At 39.3% G+C, this 17,088-nt stretch overlaps 4 protein-coding genes across 5 annotated transcripts; 2 read left to right on the top strand and 2 right to left on the bottom strand.

Moving 5' to 3' along the window:
• Window positions 1-1,163: 1,163 nt before the first annotated feature.
• Window positions 1,164-2,741, bottom strand: LOC130702312 (uncharacterized). Its single transcript, XM_057523983.2, has 2 exons — window positions 2,629-2,741; window positions 1,164-2,530 (listed from the first exon to the last, which is right to left on the bottom strand). The coding sequence occupies exons 1-2, from the start codon at window positions 2,641-2,643 to the stop codon at window positions 1,382-1,384; spliced, it is 1,164 nt and encodes a 387-aa protein (XP_057379966.1). The 5' UTR covers window positions 2,644-2,741; the 3' UTR covers window positions 1,164-1,381.
• A 1,488-nt stretch (window positions 2,742-4,229) lies between these two features.
• LOC130702486 (methyl-CpG-binding domain protein 4-like) lies at window positions 4,230-7,817 on the top strand. 2 transcript variants are annotated; one of them, XM_059495988.1, is made up of 9 exons: window positions 4,230-4,377; window positions 4,533-4,690; window positions 4,751-4,872; window positions 6,459-6,551; window positions 6,700-7,047; window positions 7,146-7,225; window positions 7,298-7,367; window positions 7,436-7,540; window positions 7,627-7,817. In XM_059495988.1, exons 2-9 carry the CDS (start codon window positions 4,569-4,571, stop codon window positions 7,719-7,721), a joined length of 1,035 nt encoding a protein of 344 aa, XP_059351971.1. In that variant the 5' UTR covers window positions 4,230-4,377; window positions 4,533-4,568; the 3' UTR covers window positions 7,722-7,817. The 2 variants fall into 2 exon arrangements, with proteins under 2 accessions (XP_059351971.1, XP_059351970.1); XM_059495987.1 differs by lacking the exons at window positions 6,459-6,551; window positions 6,700-7,047; window positions 7,146-7,225; ... (1 more) ...; window positions 7,436-7,540; window positions 7,627-7,817 and having other exon boundaries at window positions 4,234-4,377; window positions 4,751-6,226.
• A 579-nt stretch (window positions 7,818-8,396) lies between these two features.
• Window positions 8,397-11,751, top strand: LOC130702300 (protein ST7 homolog). The gene is made up of 12 exons (XM_057523970.1): window positions 8,397-8,557; window positions 8,780-8,890; window positions 8,954-9,036; window positions 9,127-9,283; window positions 9,342-9,512; window positions 9,575-9,808; window positions 9,867-9,964; window positions 10,032-10,222; window positions 10,297-10,399; window positions 10,501-10,744; window positions 10,806-10,945; window positions 11,003-11,751. The coding sequence occupies exons 1-12, from the start codon at window positions 8,464-8,466 to the stop codon at window positions 11,096-11,098; spliced, it is 1,722 nt and encodes a 573-aa protein (XP_057379953.1). The 5' UTR covers window positions 8,397-8,463; the 3' UTR covers window positions 11,099-11,751.
• A 425-nt stretch (window positions 11,752-12,176) lies between these two features.
• LOC130702297 (coiled-coil and C2 domain-containing protein 1-like) lies at window positions 12,177-15,927 on the bottom strand. The gene is made up of 14 exons (XM_057523965.1): window positions 15,775-15,927; window positions 15,589-15,712; window positions 15,285-15,391; window positions 15,048-15,223; window positions 14,880-14,995; window positions 14,599-14,817; window positions 14,432-14,538; window positions 13,945-14,368; window positions 13,506-13,885; window positions 13,251-13,451; window positions 13,012-13,187; window positions 12,621-12,896; window positions 12,453-12,543; window positions 12,177-12,376 (listed from the first exon to the last, which is right to left on the bottom strand). Exons 1-14 carry the CDS (start codon window positions 15,862-15,864, stop codon window positions 12,257-12,259), a joined length of 2,607 nt encoding a protein of 868 aa, XP_057379948.1. The 5' UTR covers window positions 15,865-15,927; the 3' UTR covers window positions 12,177-12,256.
• Between the last annotated feature and the right edge of the window lie 1,161 nt (window positions 15,928-17,088).

The following is a 17,088-nucleotide window of genomic DNA, read 5'->3' as shown; positions in this document are numbered from 1 at the left end:
TTCTGGTAAGCTCGTAGTCAGTGGCGTCACACGTTTGATCCTAGCCCGTCATGCAGCCTGCACTCGCGTGATGCTCTAACTTGTATGGTTTACGATGTTGAAGAAAGTAAAGCAAGTTTCAGTTAGAAACTCCTTGTACTTCCAAAATCAAGCGCAGAAACAAATCTGGGTAGCGTGCTGCAGGACAGCTAAAGGAAAAGCTGAAAAGCAGAAACCACTAGACATGATGTTCTTTCAACTCAGGAAGTTTTTATTGTCTGAACATCCATGCAAACAAAGACATGCTTTACCGTTGTTATTACAACGATGTGAGGCATGAATTGCTTCCGCCTTCTGTTTTCATATTTTAACAATTTAAAGTGAAAACCAGAGAAAACATGTTTGTCTACCTGTTCACCTGTGAAGAAAAAACATCCGAATTCTACAAACGAAAAGAAAGGCTTAGTGTGGTTCAATTTTCATAGTATTCCTTTGTTTAACTACTTGAAGCTATTTTTCTTATCGTCTTTAGCACGCGAAAGAGTATCCATAAAATAGAGCCTTAAACCACGGTGACAGATTACCATCGCTAACGGAAGACAGTTATATTGTCAGTGCCCTATCGCGGAGAAAACTGGGCCGAGTAGAATATAGTGCAGTGTAGCCTCAAGCTCGCGGAAAAAACATTCGATTTAGGATATTTAAGGCTCGTTTCAATGTATGGGACGAGAATAGTTTCACTATTGTTTGAGTATTAGCAAAGTGCTTTGGAACTCTCTTTTTGGAAATTCAGAAGAAATGTGACACTCATTGAAATTATTCGTTCTAATTATTGAATGTATTGTTATATATTTTGGCTCTTGTTTCCTCCACTTTCGGGGTCTGGGGCTTTTCCTTATATCATTGGCAAAAACTGCCTTCTCTTGTTCTGGTTTTGGTTCTTCCGTTTTGCGCCCCAACTGCGGAACAAGAGTTCTATAATTCTAAACTAACTTTCACGGTAAACTTATCTAAGTAAACGAAGAAGGAGAAACCAGAAACGGGTGACAAAAGATGCCAGTAAGAGTAGACCCCTCCGTCTAAGAAAATAATTGTTTGAGATAGTACAGTTCACGATGCCTCCAATGCCTTCACATGTCATGAATTGTTTAAAGAGCTAATTCAGGTACAAGAAACTAAATGGCTGTTTTAAACATACGTACGTCTATTTGATCACCTTAACAATTCAAAACGCAAAAGTAACTTCAAAAAGCCGCATACATATTGGATGCCCACTGCAATGGATGACTTGAGAAAGTCTTGACACCAAAATGCCTCACAGCATATATACATTCTCGTTGATTATCCATTAAAAATTCAATGAAACAAAATTGAGCCAAAATCCGTATTATTCAAAGCCAGCTCAATGATACGATCGGCCGACGCGGTACCAGTTGACTTCGCGGCGCAAGTTATCATGAGTGTTGGATATCGGCGGGAATCCCAAAGCCCTGGCTGTTGGCGGATGTCCGAACGGGCGGTCATAATTATCGTTTCCGTGTTGAGCGTAGGTGGGCCGTGGAGGGCCATAAGAATTGCTTGGCTTATTTTTCGGTTGGTCGAACTGAATCTGTTGGCTAAACGGATAAGGCAAAATCGAATGCGAGACAGGGTAGATGATCCCATAGAACGGAGGCAGCGCTTTGTAGAGAGCGCCTTGGCCAGCATACGAATTTAATTCTATTTTCGTCCATTTGGTCGGGTTTAGTGGAAGAACGCTAAGATTTGCGGGCGTTTGAAAATTTTCTAATGTTAGCGCTGAATGGTTCAGAGCTTCTCCTGAAGGACTGACAAGGACTTTGTCTGATGATGGTATAGAAGAAAGATGTGGGATGGCAGGTTCAAGTGGCAGAAGAGATAGAGGAGTAATCGGGTAGGGCGATGAAGCCGATGGGGCACGTACAAGTGGATAGGCATGTGGAATATCTGCAGACTTTGGAGGTGCAACAGATGAAGGTTCCGGTGCTTCTGTTTGAATCTGAGGTGGTGAATTCACCAGGATAGTGAGGAAAGGTTCTGCTTCTATTTTAGTATCAACGGAGGGATCCTCTTGGACTTGGGCACCATTGATATCGTCTGAATTCGTTTTATTGTCATCTGCAATTGTTTGAGAGGATGGAGATGCATTCTCTACCGAATCCGAATTGAATGTGTCAATATTCAGTGGCGATGCGAACTGTTCGGCCTCCTGAAGTCCACTTTTTATGGGAGAAGCAGCGTGGCCTTTGCTTGTGGATAGCCCGCCGTTAACGACGTCCATTTTCAATGCAGGAAAGTCGGCAATCGTTGGTGTAAACGATTCGTTTGTAGGAGTGATAGGTTCCGTTGTTGTTTCATTCTTTGGGTAATTCTTTGTCGAACTCGGATTGTTGCGGATGACACGTTGGGTGTTGGGTAGTATCTTCGATGTGAGACTCCGGCTGTCAGTCGACAAAGAACATGCTGGATAGATGCAACAAATCGACAGTTGGAGCAGAATAATGCAGGCCGAAATCACTAAGTCTTTTCCTGGCTATAAACAAAAACGTGAGGTTAAAATAAAGAACATTGAATTTTGATACTCTGTTCTAATTAACTTTTTAATTGAGTACAATCACATGATCAACTTACGTTGGAAATATTCATGTCGAAAACCGGAGTCGAGTTGCTTGTCCTGCAGTCGATAGTAGACGGTTTGAGTCTGGTGGACCTATTAGTACCGGACAGGCTTATATAGCCAGCTTTTGTTAGTTTCTAGTCATTTCTTATTTCTCCACGCTTTTGTAAAGCTGAAGAGCAGCCGTCTTAAAATATGGCACCAATGTTGCCTATGTAACGGAATCGCCGTTGGCCATCATAGCTTTAACTAAATGCCGACGAAAGGGAAACCTGGACAAGGATTGAAGTCATCTGCCTGCCCGGAGCTGTACCTGGACGCCCAGCAAATGCGATTTCCTCGCAACAAACCTAACTGATTTCTCTATTTAAAATGATGCTTATTATGTACCATAAGTCGTTTTTCTTTTTTTTTTGTTTCTGAAGTGAAAACCCGTCAAAACGACGTTATCTTCCTGTACTGAGGAAAAAGTTTGTCTGGGAAGTGTTTCTCCATTTTCAGTCATTATGCGACGCAAATCAGAAAGTTTTCTGAAAACACAATATATTGTTTTATCAAATATTTTGTCTTTTGCAAACTGGGCACCTGCACATGATGCGAATTTATCATAACGCCAAACTTACGATACACATAAGTTCGCAGTATACTTCCTGGCCAATAATTTTTAAAAATAAATTATACCTCAAGGGTTTTGTTTCGCCTAGGGTAATGGTTATCACGGCGAAAATGTACATAAACGAGGGCAGTATTGTTGATAAGATGGCGTCTTGGCCCGGTCAATGGCTGGGAGAGAACGAATATTGCAGAGATTTTTGCTTTCACTTTCTGTTAGTCTGGCAAAACGAAAGTGATGTGACCTATATGGCGTTGCAGTTGACACTTAGAGATGTACAGTCGTCGTCTCAACCTTTCAAGGCCTTTATTGCTGTCCGTTTTCTGATCTTACTTTATTTTTTCACTTTCTTTGGAAAGTGTTGTTAATTATATGAAGAGAAGAGATTCATTCTCGATGTGGAATGCGGAGAAATTTAGTTTTCCCGCGGGTGCACGATGTAATGAATAGAAGCGTGCAGACATAGGGTTAAAACTGCGAATCGGGATTAAAAACATTTTTCTGAAATTTTTAATAAGGCAAGATAATTGTTAAGAATTACGATGTGTACATTCAACTAAACAGAGAAATGCGTAATTGAGCCAAACAAGTCCAATAATGGTACATGGATTATCGTGGCAAATGCCAATGCCAACCTACCCGCTCGTGGAAAAACGTTAACAAAATCCCGCGCCCGCACTGTTTTCAAATTTTTCCTTTGATAAGCGCACAGCACGTGCCCCGAGTGGCAAAGCACGCACAAACGAAAATTTCACTTGAAAATGTAGAATTGAATTTCAGTTCAACCTGAATGACCCCAATTAGAAGCGTAGCCTTAGGCAAAGTTCGGTAAAGTCAAAATCTTGATGTTGATATTTAGTTCCTCTATTTCAAATAAAAATAAAATGCTTTTATTTTTAAGAAACTGTGTGGCATAATGTTGCCAGAAATGTTCAAAAATGAAGTTGGAAAATTTTTTCTTTTTTTTTTTTTTTGGCGCCATTATTTCCAAATACGTCTGGCAACCTCTAATGTAGCGTCCCTTAAGACAGTTTGTGGTCTCTTGTCGTTTGTTTTGCAAAAACACTTCGAATTTGTTCGGGTTTATTCCTATTTTAAATCGCGTTTAATTGCTTCTTCGCGTTGAAGTATAAAAACTACCACACTCGTGGTGAGTCTAACTTTTTAGTTTTTAGAAGTTTTAGTATTTAAAATTTTTTTTGCTAGAAGTCATTCTACATGATTTCTAGGACACTGTTGGATTTGTTTTTTCGCGCTCATTCGTTCTTATTAATTTATTTATTAAAATTATTTTGTTCTGTGCAGGATTTAGTCCTTGGTGTCCATAAATTTCATCCCAAAATGGGAATGTTTACTGAGAGTCCTCTGTTTGATGATCCCAGCCTACCGACAGGTTGGTATAGAAAAGTTGTCCAGCGTCAGACAGGAGCAACAGCAGGGCAATGGGATGTTTATGTATACAAGTAATAAATAATACATCTTATTTTCTTTCGTTTATAATAATTCTTTATTTCATTTCACAGCCCTGAAGGGAAGAAGTTCCGTTCTCGTAATGAACTACGGTCCCATTTCATCCAAATTGGGTCTACCATGAACTCTGAAGATTTTGACTTTTCAGTTAAAGGGAAAGGTCATCATAATAAAGGTAAGAGTCCTACCAAAAAGAGTGAAGCTGAAAATAGCAAAGAAAATCAGGTTACCAAAAAAAGCATCACACCTGTCGGTAGAAAAAGTAATACATCTAAACCCAATGTCACACCTATTGAGAGACCAAAAAGAGAGTTAAGGAAACGTTTGCATAGTAAACCTGAAGAAGAGTCAACTCCAAAGCAAGAAGAGGTAGACGTTCATGAGGAAATGGAAGAGAAAGAAGAGGTGAGCAATGTAAAGTTGAAAGTAAAAGTGGGCTATACGGCCACCGGAGCAATGATTCGGCCTTCGACGAATGGTAGCCGGAAAAAGAAACGAAGATTTAGAAACATGCACGTAAAAAGGAAAAAAACTGACACGAAAACCGTTTCGAAGCCACCTGTATCTTCTGCCAAGCGAGTCAGCCCTATTGCAACAGTAGTTGTAAACGACGTTACGAAAGAGGAATATAAAAGTATCGTGAGCCCAAGAACGAGATTAACAAGTCAAAGAAATAGAAAAGATAAAGCGACAGAACCAGTGGCTGGCCCGTCCGGCTTGCAGAAAGTTAAGCGAAGTCCTCGTCGTATTCTAAAGCGGAAAATTGGAGGAGCTGTAGCAGTAGGTGAAGGTGCGAATGATTCCGAAGAGGACGATGATGAAGATTTGGATTATGTGTGCAGTCTATATCCAAACAAACCAACTATTGATGTTGAAGACGCCGACATGGAGACCGGTGTACCTGAACCAGCTGAAGAGGCTTGCGACCCGCTACAGATCAACGAGGAAGACGTAAGAGCTGCAAACTGTGAAGCCAACCACACTGAGGAACTTCATCCATGTCTTCAATCCTATAGTGAACCGCCAGTGTCTGCTAACTGTGTCCCCGAGGCCATTCTTTTTGCCTCAGCAGAAACGGACCCTGTAGAAACGACTAGCGCAGACACAATTGCCCAGTCCAACGAAACTGAAGCTACCGACGATCATATGCAAGTAGTCGTGATTGGTGATACGGTAGATGTGCATAATTATGCCAAACCTCACTCGCAGTAACCACAAAATTTTCAGAATTCTTTTAAAGCTGTGCATTAGAAACACAGATGTTTTAATGACAACCAGGTTGATTTTCAAGGACTTTCATATCTTCATTCATGTCACAGAATCTGTGTTCACCTTCTCCCGTTTATATGACTTGACATTTTATTTTTTATTTTTTTTTTACCTCTCGATACATTCTTGTCAGCCTTCCTTAAGTGTGGGAACACAAATAATAATCTTTCTAACGAGTTTTCCAAATAGCCCGACAAAAGACTTGTATCCTCATTCGCGTTTTTTTTCCTGTTATGTACGCTATCCATTTTACATTTTTTTGAATGAAGAAAAGCCTACCAACAACTCACTCACGAGTTCTATCGTCGTGTGTGCTTGTGTGTGTGTAAACCAGTTGATACATTATTACATGATGAAAAGTCCTGCCAGAAAAAAATGCCTGTCTTTTCGTATTCATCATTCGGTTTTTATCACAATTGCACATAGATATTTTATATTAGATGATTACTAATGGTAGAACAAAAAAATAAATCTCTGCTCTCCCCCTTGCAGATGGCCCTGCAGCGTCTGGAGAGGCGACCGGCGGGGGAGAGCAGAGAAAGACTAAAATCAGAGCCCTAAACATCAGCAGCGGTGAAACACCAGGTACATTTTAGTTCTTTAGTTGACGTAATTGTTTAGAATCTTACGCCTTTTCTTTCAATATTGTATTCAATTTTTTTTTTCGTGCATTTCATTCTGTTTCATTCGTGTTGCTTTGGCTTAATTCTAATGCCCTGCTCTGCCATTTTAGGCACCGCGAAAAGGGCAAAGTTAAAGCGGAAGCTGGATGACAAGATTGCGGTAAGGACGCCCTTAGCTTCGTCTGCGCCCAGGCCGAAAATAGCTGCTTCAAAGAAACTAACAAAGAATCAAACAACAACTGTTGCAAAGAAACCCGAAACGGAAGTCATTCCAGTGGAAGATGATAAGAAAAGTCGTTACTTTTCTTTACCACTAGATGTTGTACCTCAAAGTAAAGATCCGCGTATACCAAATAACTGGGAACCACCTCGGTCGCCCTACAACTTCATACAAGAGCATCTTTATCGAGATCCCTGGCAGCTGCTAGTAGCCACAATATTTTTAAACAAAACAAGCGGTTTGTTGTTTTATTACTTCAACCTTAAAAAAAAAAAAAAAAAAAAATCCGAATTTTTACAATTAAATTTCACAAAAAAATGTTTTCTCTGTGGTTAGGTAAAATGGCTATTCCATTAATTTGGGAATTTTTAAAGCGCTGGAAATCGCCTGAGACTGCGCGTCATGCTGACGTGGTGGTATGTAGTTATTTACAAAAAAATAACTTTTTTTGTTTTGTTCTGTCTAAGCCATCTTTCTTTAAACCCTAGGAAATAGCACAATTTATGAATCCGTTAGGACTACATCAACTTCGTGCCAAGCGTATTATCAGAATGTCCGGTAGCTGGGTTAATCCAGAACGTGCAATTTGGATAATTAGAGATGCTTAACACGCGGTTCCCTTATAGAAGACTATTTGAAAGGAGAATGGATCACGCCTTCTGATTTGTATGGTATCAGCAAGTATGGATCAGATTCGTACCGAATCTTTTGCCTTGGACAATGGAGAGATGGTAATTCATTTGTAACGTGCTGTCAATTTTATTACGGCATACTGCGGATATCGATAAAATGTTTATTTTATTACAATTTTTTCAAGTTCGCCCTACTGACATCATGCTGAGAATCTATCAAGATTGGCTATTTACCAATCAGAAAGCCTTAAAATTATCAGAAACGTACAACAACCAATGATGGGATGTAACGTCAAAATGTCGGTTGTCTGTGTATGATAAGCGCGGAAAAATGCCACTGTTAACTTTATGGACTAATACGTCAACGATGTTTGTGTATCGAATAAAGACATTTTCACTCATAACACTTAAGCAATAATTTCTAATGAATTCCAAAGAATCATACGTAAAGGTTCATAAACGAGCACGACCTTCCATATCACTTCGCGCCACTGTATAACTCTTTGTTGTTTTAGCTCTCTTTGCAAAAAATATATTGGGCCTTAACTCAAACTAAATAACAATTGTAGATCGGACTTTAAAAATGAACACCACTAATGTAGTTGAATCCATCCATATCTGTCGAAATTTTTTACTGGGAATAAGATATACAGTAAATTTGCTGTTTTCAAAGCCTGTGCGTTTACCAGAAAATACGAAACATTTTACTTTATTTCTGTGTATACTTATAGATATTAATAAAATAATTTTAAATTGAAATAAGCGTTTTCCGAAATCGGTTACCAACGAAAAATTGCACAGTTAACCGAACAAACATTTATGCTTAACTTGGTGAACTAGCTAACCGCATAATAGAAATGCACTTTTGTGGAGGGTTAGTTCAAAGATCAAAGAATCCTGAAATTAGTTACGAAGTCAGTCACTAGAGCGACTGATAGACATCCAATTTCAAGTAGTATTCCAACCTAAAAACAGTTGGCACTACTCTTCCCTACCCCTGTTTTCTATCAATTACACGGTATATGCATGCAGGTATATGTATTTATTTATTGGTATGGAGTCATTCGATGGCGGATTCGCCTCTATCTTCGATTAAGGAAACCAAAAACCCTGTTTGTAAGTATAAAATATTTCATAAATATCATACTAAACGTCTTTCAAGTAGCGGAAAGATGTATGGACCTAATAGTGGCAAATTTTTATTCAATTGGCATTTCATGAGCTCCAATGAAACTTCTGTTGTTTACCATTGTTGATCCTGTTTATTTTTCAGTCTCGCGCTTCGTTTTTAACAATGAATGTTCGCCGTTTTACATTTGTTTTTATATTTCGTTACAGATATAGTTCGTAAATTCTGGATCTACCTGTGGGCCTTTTGGATTGTACTTGTCTTATTTCTTCTTTATTACCTGAGAGGTCCTTTGAAAATCCTCGAAACACTTACAATGGGTCTGTATTTTTTCACCTTTTAAGGGTTCGTTGAATGTTTATGTTTTGTTTGTTTTTTCTCAGCAACAATGTTCCTGAGCACCTTGACTCCCAAGTTCTATGTTGCACTCACTGGAACATCTTCTCTTATTTCGGGACTGATATTGGTAAATTAGCAGTACAATTTATTTAAGTTATTTACATAGTTTTTTAACTTCTGATTATGAATAACTAATTTTATTTCATGTTCCTGATAGATATTTGAATGGTGGTATTTCCGGAAATATGGGACTTCATTTATTGAACAAGTGTCCCTCAATCATCTAAGTCCATGGCTAGGAGGTGGTGATGCTAGCAGTAGTGAGCCTTCTACCCCAAGCACAAACAATAATACTCCTCAAGCAACTGTACCAGGTATTGAGATTAGGTCTTGTTAAAGTTACCTGACCATTATCATTTTCTTTGTGAAAAGAATGTAAGGTTTGGAGAAATCCTTTAAATCTTTTACGTGGTGGAGAATATCAGAGGTTTACTTCCAGTACTGGAAAAGATCCCTTGACATATTATGATATGAATCTGTCTGCACAAGATCATCAGACATATTTTACATGTGAAGCTGATGCTGGAAAGCAAGAGTATGAAAGTAACTGTAAAACTTTGTTGAAATGAAGGAAAGTAAACAAAACAAAATTTTGTTTTTTAAAGTTATGGCTACTGCATGGAGAGAAAGAAATCCCGCAGCTAGAGTAAGTGCGGCAAAAGATGCATTAGTTCTGAACCCAGAATGTGCGCCTGCTCTTCTCCTTTTGGCGGAAGAGGATGCTACTACTGTCTGTGAAGCTGAGCAGCTCTTGAAACAGGCGTTGAAAGCCGCTGAAGCATCGTATCGTAAATCTCAGCAAAATCAACATCAAGGATCCTTAGCAGAAGGATTACATCGTAAGACCATATTTCTGTATATTGTTACCAACCGTCTCATATTGATTTGGAACTCTAGGGCGGGATACCAACGTTTTGATTTGTGTAAAACGACGCCTTGCGATGTGTGCAAGGAAGCTAGGCAAATTGAAGGAAGCCGTGAAAATGTTTCGCGATGTAGGCAGTTATTTTATTTGCTAACCTTTCAATTTTCAAAATGTTATTTTATGCTCCTTATTATTAGTTAACCAAGGAAGTTACACCAATTCTTTCTATGCTGAACATTCACGAGAATCTTCTAGAAGCTCTGCTTGAAATGCAAGCCTACGCAGATGTCCAGGCTGTCTTAGCACGTTACGATGACATTACTCTACCAAAAAGTGCCACAATATGTTATACAGCGGCTCTTCTCAAAGCCAGAGCTGTAGCAGACAAGTAAAGTTTCAAAAAGAAATCATAATAGTTCGTGTTACCCAGATTTTCATACAACTATTAAATCTTTTGTTCAGGTTTTCTCCCGATTTGGCCAGTAAGCGAGGTCTAACCCCATCAGAAATGTCGGCGGTCGAAGCCATACATCGAGCCGTCGAGTTCAATCCTCACGTACCCAAAGTAAAAAAAATAACAATGAAGTGATAATTAATCTTTTAGAAATTACGAGCTATTGTTGCTTAATGGGTTGCCCTTGTTTTCAACGAAACCATTCTGTTCAGTATTTGTTGGAAACAAAACCACTGTGTCTGCCCCCTGAACACATACTTAAGCGAGGGGACTCGGAAGCGGTTGCTTACGCCTTTTTTCATTTACCTCACTGGAAAAGGGTTGAAGGCGCATTACATTTGCTCCACTGTACATGGGAAGGAACATTTCGTATGATTCCGTACCCGTTAGAGAAAGGCCATCTTTTCTATCCATATCCAAGTTGTACTGAATGTGCTGATAGAGAACTTCTTCCAGGTAAAGAAACTTGTATTAATTTCACAGAAATTGTTAAATGATTTGGTGAATATTTTTGTAGCTTTTCACGAAGTTAGTGTGTACCCGAAGAAAGAACTCCCCTTCTTCATACTTTTTACAGCTGGTCTGTGTTCTTTTACTGCTCTCTTAGCTCTTCTAACCCACCATTATCCAGAGCCAATGGGATATATCGCTCGTACTGTAAGTGTCTTTTATCTAGAGTCTTAGCGTTTTATATATATTATGTGATTTTACTAGGTAATCAACGGCGTTTCGTTACCATTGCTCTACATTCTGGGAAAATTGGAAGCTTTTTGTCCATCGAGTCTCCTGCAGCATTTGTCGCGTGTCTGAAGATTGCAGAGATCTCAACCGCTAGGCGATCGTTAAGAGAGCTGTTTTCCTTTCTGTTCCAGACTACTAGCTTTGCATTTCTCTGTTTTCCAGCGCTTTTTTTTTTCATTATTATTATTTTAAAATTTGTTCATGTGGTAAGGTATTCTTACCTTATTTCACATTGAACCGAAAGAATCACTTATTTCCATGAGAAACAGTTGAGATGTTAAGGTAATAGTAACGTGCTTATAAGTCACATCGGCTAATCTCTCGTCATGCTCTTTGGCCTTCATGCTTTAACCTTTACTGTTCGTCCTTTCGTTTCGTACGTTCAAAATCATTACCTTAACGTAAATTCAGTCGGAACTTTTTTTTTTCTTTTCTCTGTGGATACTTTGCACTTTTAAAAGCACATCACATCGCTTTCTTCAATGCTTCTCGAGCTATTCTATCAGATATGATGGAATTTTGGCATGGCCAGCTTGTGAGATGCCAACTAACATATTGCTGAAATGAGGAAGAACTTCAAAAATGGAGGGCTCCTTGCATCCGTGTTCTTGATGGCGTACCGTTCTGTACATTTGTGTTCATGTAAATGTGTCTCCTCGGTGTCGTTTTAAGGAATGGCAGTCGTTCCCAACTGTTGGTTCGGAATATATCCATTAACGCTATAGGCGTATATTTTATGGTTTTATTTAACATTATGCATTAGTTTTGTTTCAAGACTGTGTCCGCCTTTCACTTGTGTTTCTACTATATTTTCTAAGCTAGGTAATTCTTACGCGTATGAGAAATTCAGATTTCTCCTTCTCTCGAGGAAGAGATAATATATTCTCGGTTCCCGTACACGTAAAGTAACATTAGATGATAAAACGTTTTGATCAGCTCATTCGTCTCTGGAAAAAGCGTGTGATGTTTGGTCACGAATGAATAGCGAGGAGTCTGTTGATCAAGGGAAATCGGAGGTTTTCTTCCATTTCAAATTAAATCAGATTACAGAACTGGCCAAAAGTAAAAAAATCATGCAACACATCCATAAAAAGTTGCAAAGTTAGGTGGGAAATAACTGCTATAGGCACTGTGTGCTAGTCGCCGGTAGATATTCACGATGTATATTGACTCAGTTATAAACACTTAAAAATTCGCAATGGTACAAGTTAACTTAATATAACTGTTTCAATGCACAAGGACAGTCCATTTTTCTTGTACCTGTTCCATTTCTTTCCCAACGATAGGATTTCGAAGTCTTATTTTTACCTCCAGTTTACCTCCAACAGGTTTCCTTCCGTCCATTAACTGAAAACAGAAAATCGGAAATTAAAGATTGTCTGTTGAAACGCGAACCACAATACAAATTTAAAAAACCACTCACGTCCACGGCCTGATGGATCTGACAGTGATTTAGTAGATCCGCTAGTTTCACTGATGCTGTTCCTATCAGAACGTCACTGCGCAAGAACCTACTGCGGTTACCGAAAAAATTAATGAATAAATAAAGCAAAGAAAAACGGGGGGAAAAATGGCACGAGGAAAATCATACCTTTTAGCCCAAACTTCAAACTTGATGAGCTTTGCTTTGAAAACGCGGAGCAAAGTCCGTGATTGTCGATTTATTGTGACCACAAAAGTTTCATTATATTCCGGACTATTTGTATGCTTGACAGTTTTGGTTTTCTCCTTTGTCGGATTGTCCGAAGATGGAATAGGAACTTCAAATCGCGCGTAAGTATCAATAGTTTTGGGATTCGCTACATTATACGAAAGCCCTCGGATAATTGTCACTTCCATATCATCATCTTTCAAGTCGGTACAGCACCTGTTTCGAATATTGTTTTATAGTGCCAGCATAAACAACGAAATGAACGAAAGAATAAAAACAAATAGGATAATATATAAATATAAATGTAATTTTCAAAAAGAAAATTACGTACTTGACAATCGAAAAAGTTCTCATTTCGTTTTTCCATCGTGGTATGGTGTCACCTCTCATTGCTGAGCTGTGTATGAAATCTAAATCTTTCCGGGTGTGGAGTGCCAATTGGTCAAACCAATTGGCATTCGCTATGTCACCAATTAATTGATTATGTTCGCGATTATCAGTGCACATCTATTCATCGTACGACAAAAAATGTGGTTATGTGCAAAAAGTGAACATATTCAGTTTCGTTACCTTTAACTGCGCCAATAGATCATTATGCAACTGCCCAAAAATACCGGAACTGTTTTGATCGCCGGTTGATGAAGGCATACAGTCTTCGCTTGAAAGTATTACAAAATCATCCATAAATGAAGCCTCCAACGATCCCTCTGATTTGATTGGGATGCCTTTTTTATCGGATGACCGAAGTTTCATTTGCGGGGGAATCGGTAACTGGAACATCACATGAGCGATGTATAACTCATAAAAAAATTATACGAAAATTACCGTTTCCATATCAACAGGTACTCCACATTTATTCGCGCTTATAAGTGGATCCAATCCTTTGGCCATTCGTAGGTATTCTTTCGCCAATTCCAGGTCTCCAGATTTTTTTGCTTCTAGCGCAGCTGTTTTGAACATACTCTGCCGTTCTAATAATACAGCCAATTGTTTATCTTGCCGTGTCGCCAATGGAGTTTTGGTTTGTGAAGCTTTCGGCGATATCACTGTGCTCGGACCAGCAGTCGGAAGTTGCAATACAGAAGGCTTTTCTGGGGTTATGGTAGTGTATTCTGAAGCTGCGCCTTCGGCAGATTGGATTTGGACCGCTAACGCACCTTCGGTTTCTTCTGCTTTCCGCGGCGCTCCAGGAATTGGAGGATATCCTGAACGACAAATTTCCAGTTCACAATGCAAGGTAGTTATAACAACTTGTATGGAATACCAGGTGGGTCGGGAAGTTCGTCAAATGGTATTGGTTTCCCCAGTTTGTGCAGCTTGATGGCATCCTGGTATTGCTTAATAATTCTTCCGAATCGTCGTGCCTTCGAACTATTTCCTTCCTCTTGGGCTTGTTGCATGACACTCTGATATTTGGCTAAACGTTGTTCTAGCGCTTCTAACGTCGATTGAGGGATAGGTATCGTAGGCACAGTGGGTAGCATCTGGGGTTCTTTTGCCTCATCCGTGGCAAGAGGTATAATATCATTTTGTATCACTGGGCTTGATACCGCTTCCTCTTTCTCAGAAACTTTTTCAACTACGTTCGGCGGAATACTGTTTTTACTCCCAACTATGTCAACTGAAGGCAAGCAAGACCAATCTACAGGAAGGCCTTGATTTGCAGAATCAACCATCTGGTCACATACCTATAATTGCAAGAAGGAAATGATAAGCAATCCTTAAAAAAATTTATTTGAGGTACGGTTTACTTTGACTAGACGAACAAATTGCAATGCTGCTGCTGGCTCTCCTGCGCGTTTAGCTTGCAAAGCTGCATTTTTTAACTCCAGTCTAAGCGCTAAAGCTTTTTCAATGTCTGAGGTAAAGTCGTAAAGGTAAGACGCTAGAACGAAACCACAACAGGTTAAACATGTACCTTCTGAATGTTGAATCAAAACGCATTCTTTGGGTTTCTGCTGATCAATTTCAGCTACAGGATGAAGCACTGATGCTCTAGGTGGAATAGGTGGTGCGGTACTTGGAGGTAGAGGGGCAACTCGCACGGGCACCATAGGTTTTGGAAGGACAGGAATGGTACTGTCACCTTTTTTTGAAGAAGCTGGTACGCCTAAATTATCTACAATCGTAACGTCTTCTTTCGAAAGGCAGAAAAATTATCAGTCTACAAATATGGCGTATGGCAAATATGCGACTTACTCGATAAAGTTTTATTAGATTCTGCCAAAGGAGGAGGGATATCTTCCATAGAAATCACTTTTCCTGAAAGTGTTTGCTTCAGCATATCATTTAAAGATTTGACTCCTCTATTAAACCTGAAAGATTTTGTTGTCATCATATGTATCCATGCGAAACAAATTGAATTACCTTCTTGCTTTTGTTGTATCACCCATTTTACTGGCATTACTTTCAGCCACTTTATACATTTCTATCCTTTCATTTAGCAGTTTGATGATTTCTTCTGCATTCATTGTGGGAGCTTGAGTTTGTATCTCTGGACATTCTGGATCATCTTCTTCGCCACAAAGTTCTCCGAGCTCATCCTGAATCATACAGATATTTGCATTTCACTAACTTTTGAAGTTCCATTTATACAGAATGTACCTCAACTTCTGCATCATCTATGTCTGAAATTTCAGCATCAGATGGTATATCAGCCATACTACTAGAAACCAAGGCTGCTAATTCTTTCTCTGAAATCAATTTCCTGGCTATTTTGAAAGGAATAGAGTAAAAATAAAAGGTAAATTACTACATTATGAATTCATTCAAAAGCAAATGTTGATTTTCATATTAAAAACTGTTATTGGTTGTTTTACCTTATTTCCCTAGAACATAAAATGACTTATGTTCACCAGTAATACTTTAAAAAGTTAACAATGAAATAGTAAAGATTTATAGTGTTTACTTTTTTTCCCACGACTTGGTTGTGAGCCTTTTGTTAAGGCAGCAAGTTCAGCTTCAAGATCATCATCACTATCTGCTTCACCAACCATCCCATCATTTTGAAACCCCATATCTAGAAAGCCAAACTGAATGCAGGATACATATTTAGAATATGATAGAATTGCGAAAACATTTTTTATTTTGATACTTGTGCAAAGTTTTTTGCTTTCGAGCCTGCAACAGGTTCATTCGATTTCGATTTGGAGGCAGGATTAGATTTTTTCCCCAACGAGAACATTACAACTTTTTTTTTCCGAATACAACTTCACAATTACTTAAGCTGGCCACAAATTATAAATAATACCATACGGGCGAAACTTATAAAAAGAAAGATTATAACTGAACAACAGCAGACGAAACTATATCTGTAGCTAACAAGAGAAAGGTACAGTAAATTGGCCAACTGGTGGCCAAAAAATGAAGCTCTCCCAAATTTTATCGATAATGCACGACTCCTTTTCCTATATAGGAGGACCGAAGATCTCGATATCGCCTCATGGTGGCGCTGGCCGAAAACATCAAGCGGTAAGAAGCGCGATTTCAACCTACGACAGCGCGATTTCAACCGATGACATTTTAACGGGAAGTAGTAGCCGCGCTATTTAAGTAATTTGCATTGTTCCATTTAAAATAACTTTTTTTTTCTTTTTCTCAAGGTATGGGCCTAGGCCGCAGCATTAAATTAATGCTGTGGCAATGGGGCTAATCACGAGACGAACCTGTGCGCTTCAGGTGAGACTGGCTGCAGCATGCCCAACCCAGGCTTTGCTTGGTCTGCAATGCGTCCTTAGTGTAAATTGCCCAAATGGTGGCCTGCTTGCTCACGCAGGCCATCCCACCCCCTATTGACGGGGAAGCGAGTGGCGGGAGAGCCGGGCCAAGGCGGACTATGAGTAAATTTAAATTAAAGTCGCCGGATGGTGTACAGAGTGCACGGGCAAGGGCTTATTGGCCTTCTCAAGGATGAACAGTCGCGTATGGCCTGTGCGCCATGCGGAATGCATTACCTCGGGTAGACAATCGTCTACCCGAGTTTTTAAATTAGCAAAGTTTAATTGCTGAACTATCTAACAAATAGCTAGGCAGACCTCTCCTACTCCCCATATTCAATACTCACATTCTAAACTACCTATTCGCAAGCTAACAAGAAAATGGCCCTACTTGATTTTCAAAACCAGAACCCGATATGATGTGCAAGTTACCACCTGGGAAATTGCTTAATGACTTGATGACTAAGCTTAAGCAGTTAACCTATATACCAGTAATTCAATCGGTGGAGGAAAGATCCAAGGAAATAAGTCCTAAACCACCCGTTCGGGTGACACGGATACAATCACTGGAAGAGAAAAACGAGTTGGAGTCAAAGAGAAAGCGGGCTCAGCAAAGACTATTGGCTGAGGCAAAAGATAAGTATCCATACAAATTTGGCTAAGACTAAAGCTCCTATTCTTTCACAGGCACC

This window comes from Daphnia carinata, chromosome 6 (genome assembly GCF_022539665.2).
Source record: "Daphnia carinata strain CSIRO-1 chromosome 6, CSIRO_AGI_Dcar_HiC_V3, whole genome shotgun sequence".
Lineage (NCBI taxonomy): Eukaryota > Metazoa > Arthropoda > Branchiopoda > Diplostraca > Daphniidae > Daphnia > Daphnia carinata.
Note: the sequence above shows the minus strand (reverse complement) of the source record. Positions and strands in the feature narration are given on the sequence as shown.

What these genes read in the sequence shown, in the direction of transcription:
- LOC130702297 (XM_057523965.1), bottom strand. Translation starts at nt 15,864, where the DNA reads ATGTTCTCGTTGGGGAAAAAATCTAATCCTGCCTCCAAATCGAAATCG. An exon ending in AAGCAAAAAACTTTGCACAA is followed by an intron (nt 15,713 to 15,774) that starts GTATCAAAATAA and finishes TCCTGCATTCAG; the next exon opens with TTTGGCTTTCTAGATATGGG. An exon ending in CGAACTTCCCGACCCACCTG is followed by an intron (nt 13,886 to 13,944) that starts GTATTCCATACA and finishes TTTGTCGTTCAG; the next exon opens with GATATCCTCCAATTCCTGGA.
- LOC130702300 (XM_057523970.1), top strand. Translation starts at nt 8,464, where the DNA reads ATGCATGCAGGTATATGTATTTATTTATTGGTATGGAGTCATTCGATG. An exon ending in TTATTTCGGGACTGATATTG is followed by an intron (nt 9,037 to 9,126) that starts GTAAATTAGCAG and finishes TGTTCCTGATAG; the next exon opens with ATATTTGAATGGTGGTATTT. An exon ending in TGGGATATATCGCTCGTACT is followed by an intron (nt 10,946 to 11,002) that starts GTAAGTGTCTTT and finishes TGATTTTACTAG; the next exon opens with GTAATCAACGGCGTTTCGTT.
- LOC130702486 (XM_059495987.1), top strand. Translation starts at nt 4,569, where the DNA reads ATGGGAATGTTTACTGAGAGTCCTCTGTTTGATGATCCCAGCCTACCG. An exon ending in TGGGATGTTTATGTATACAA is followed by an intron (nt 4,691 to 4,750) that starts GTAATAAATAAT and finishes TTCATTTCACAG; the next exon opens with CCCTGAAGGGAAGAAGTTCC.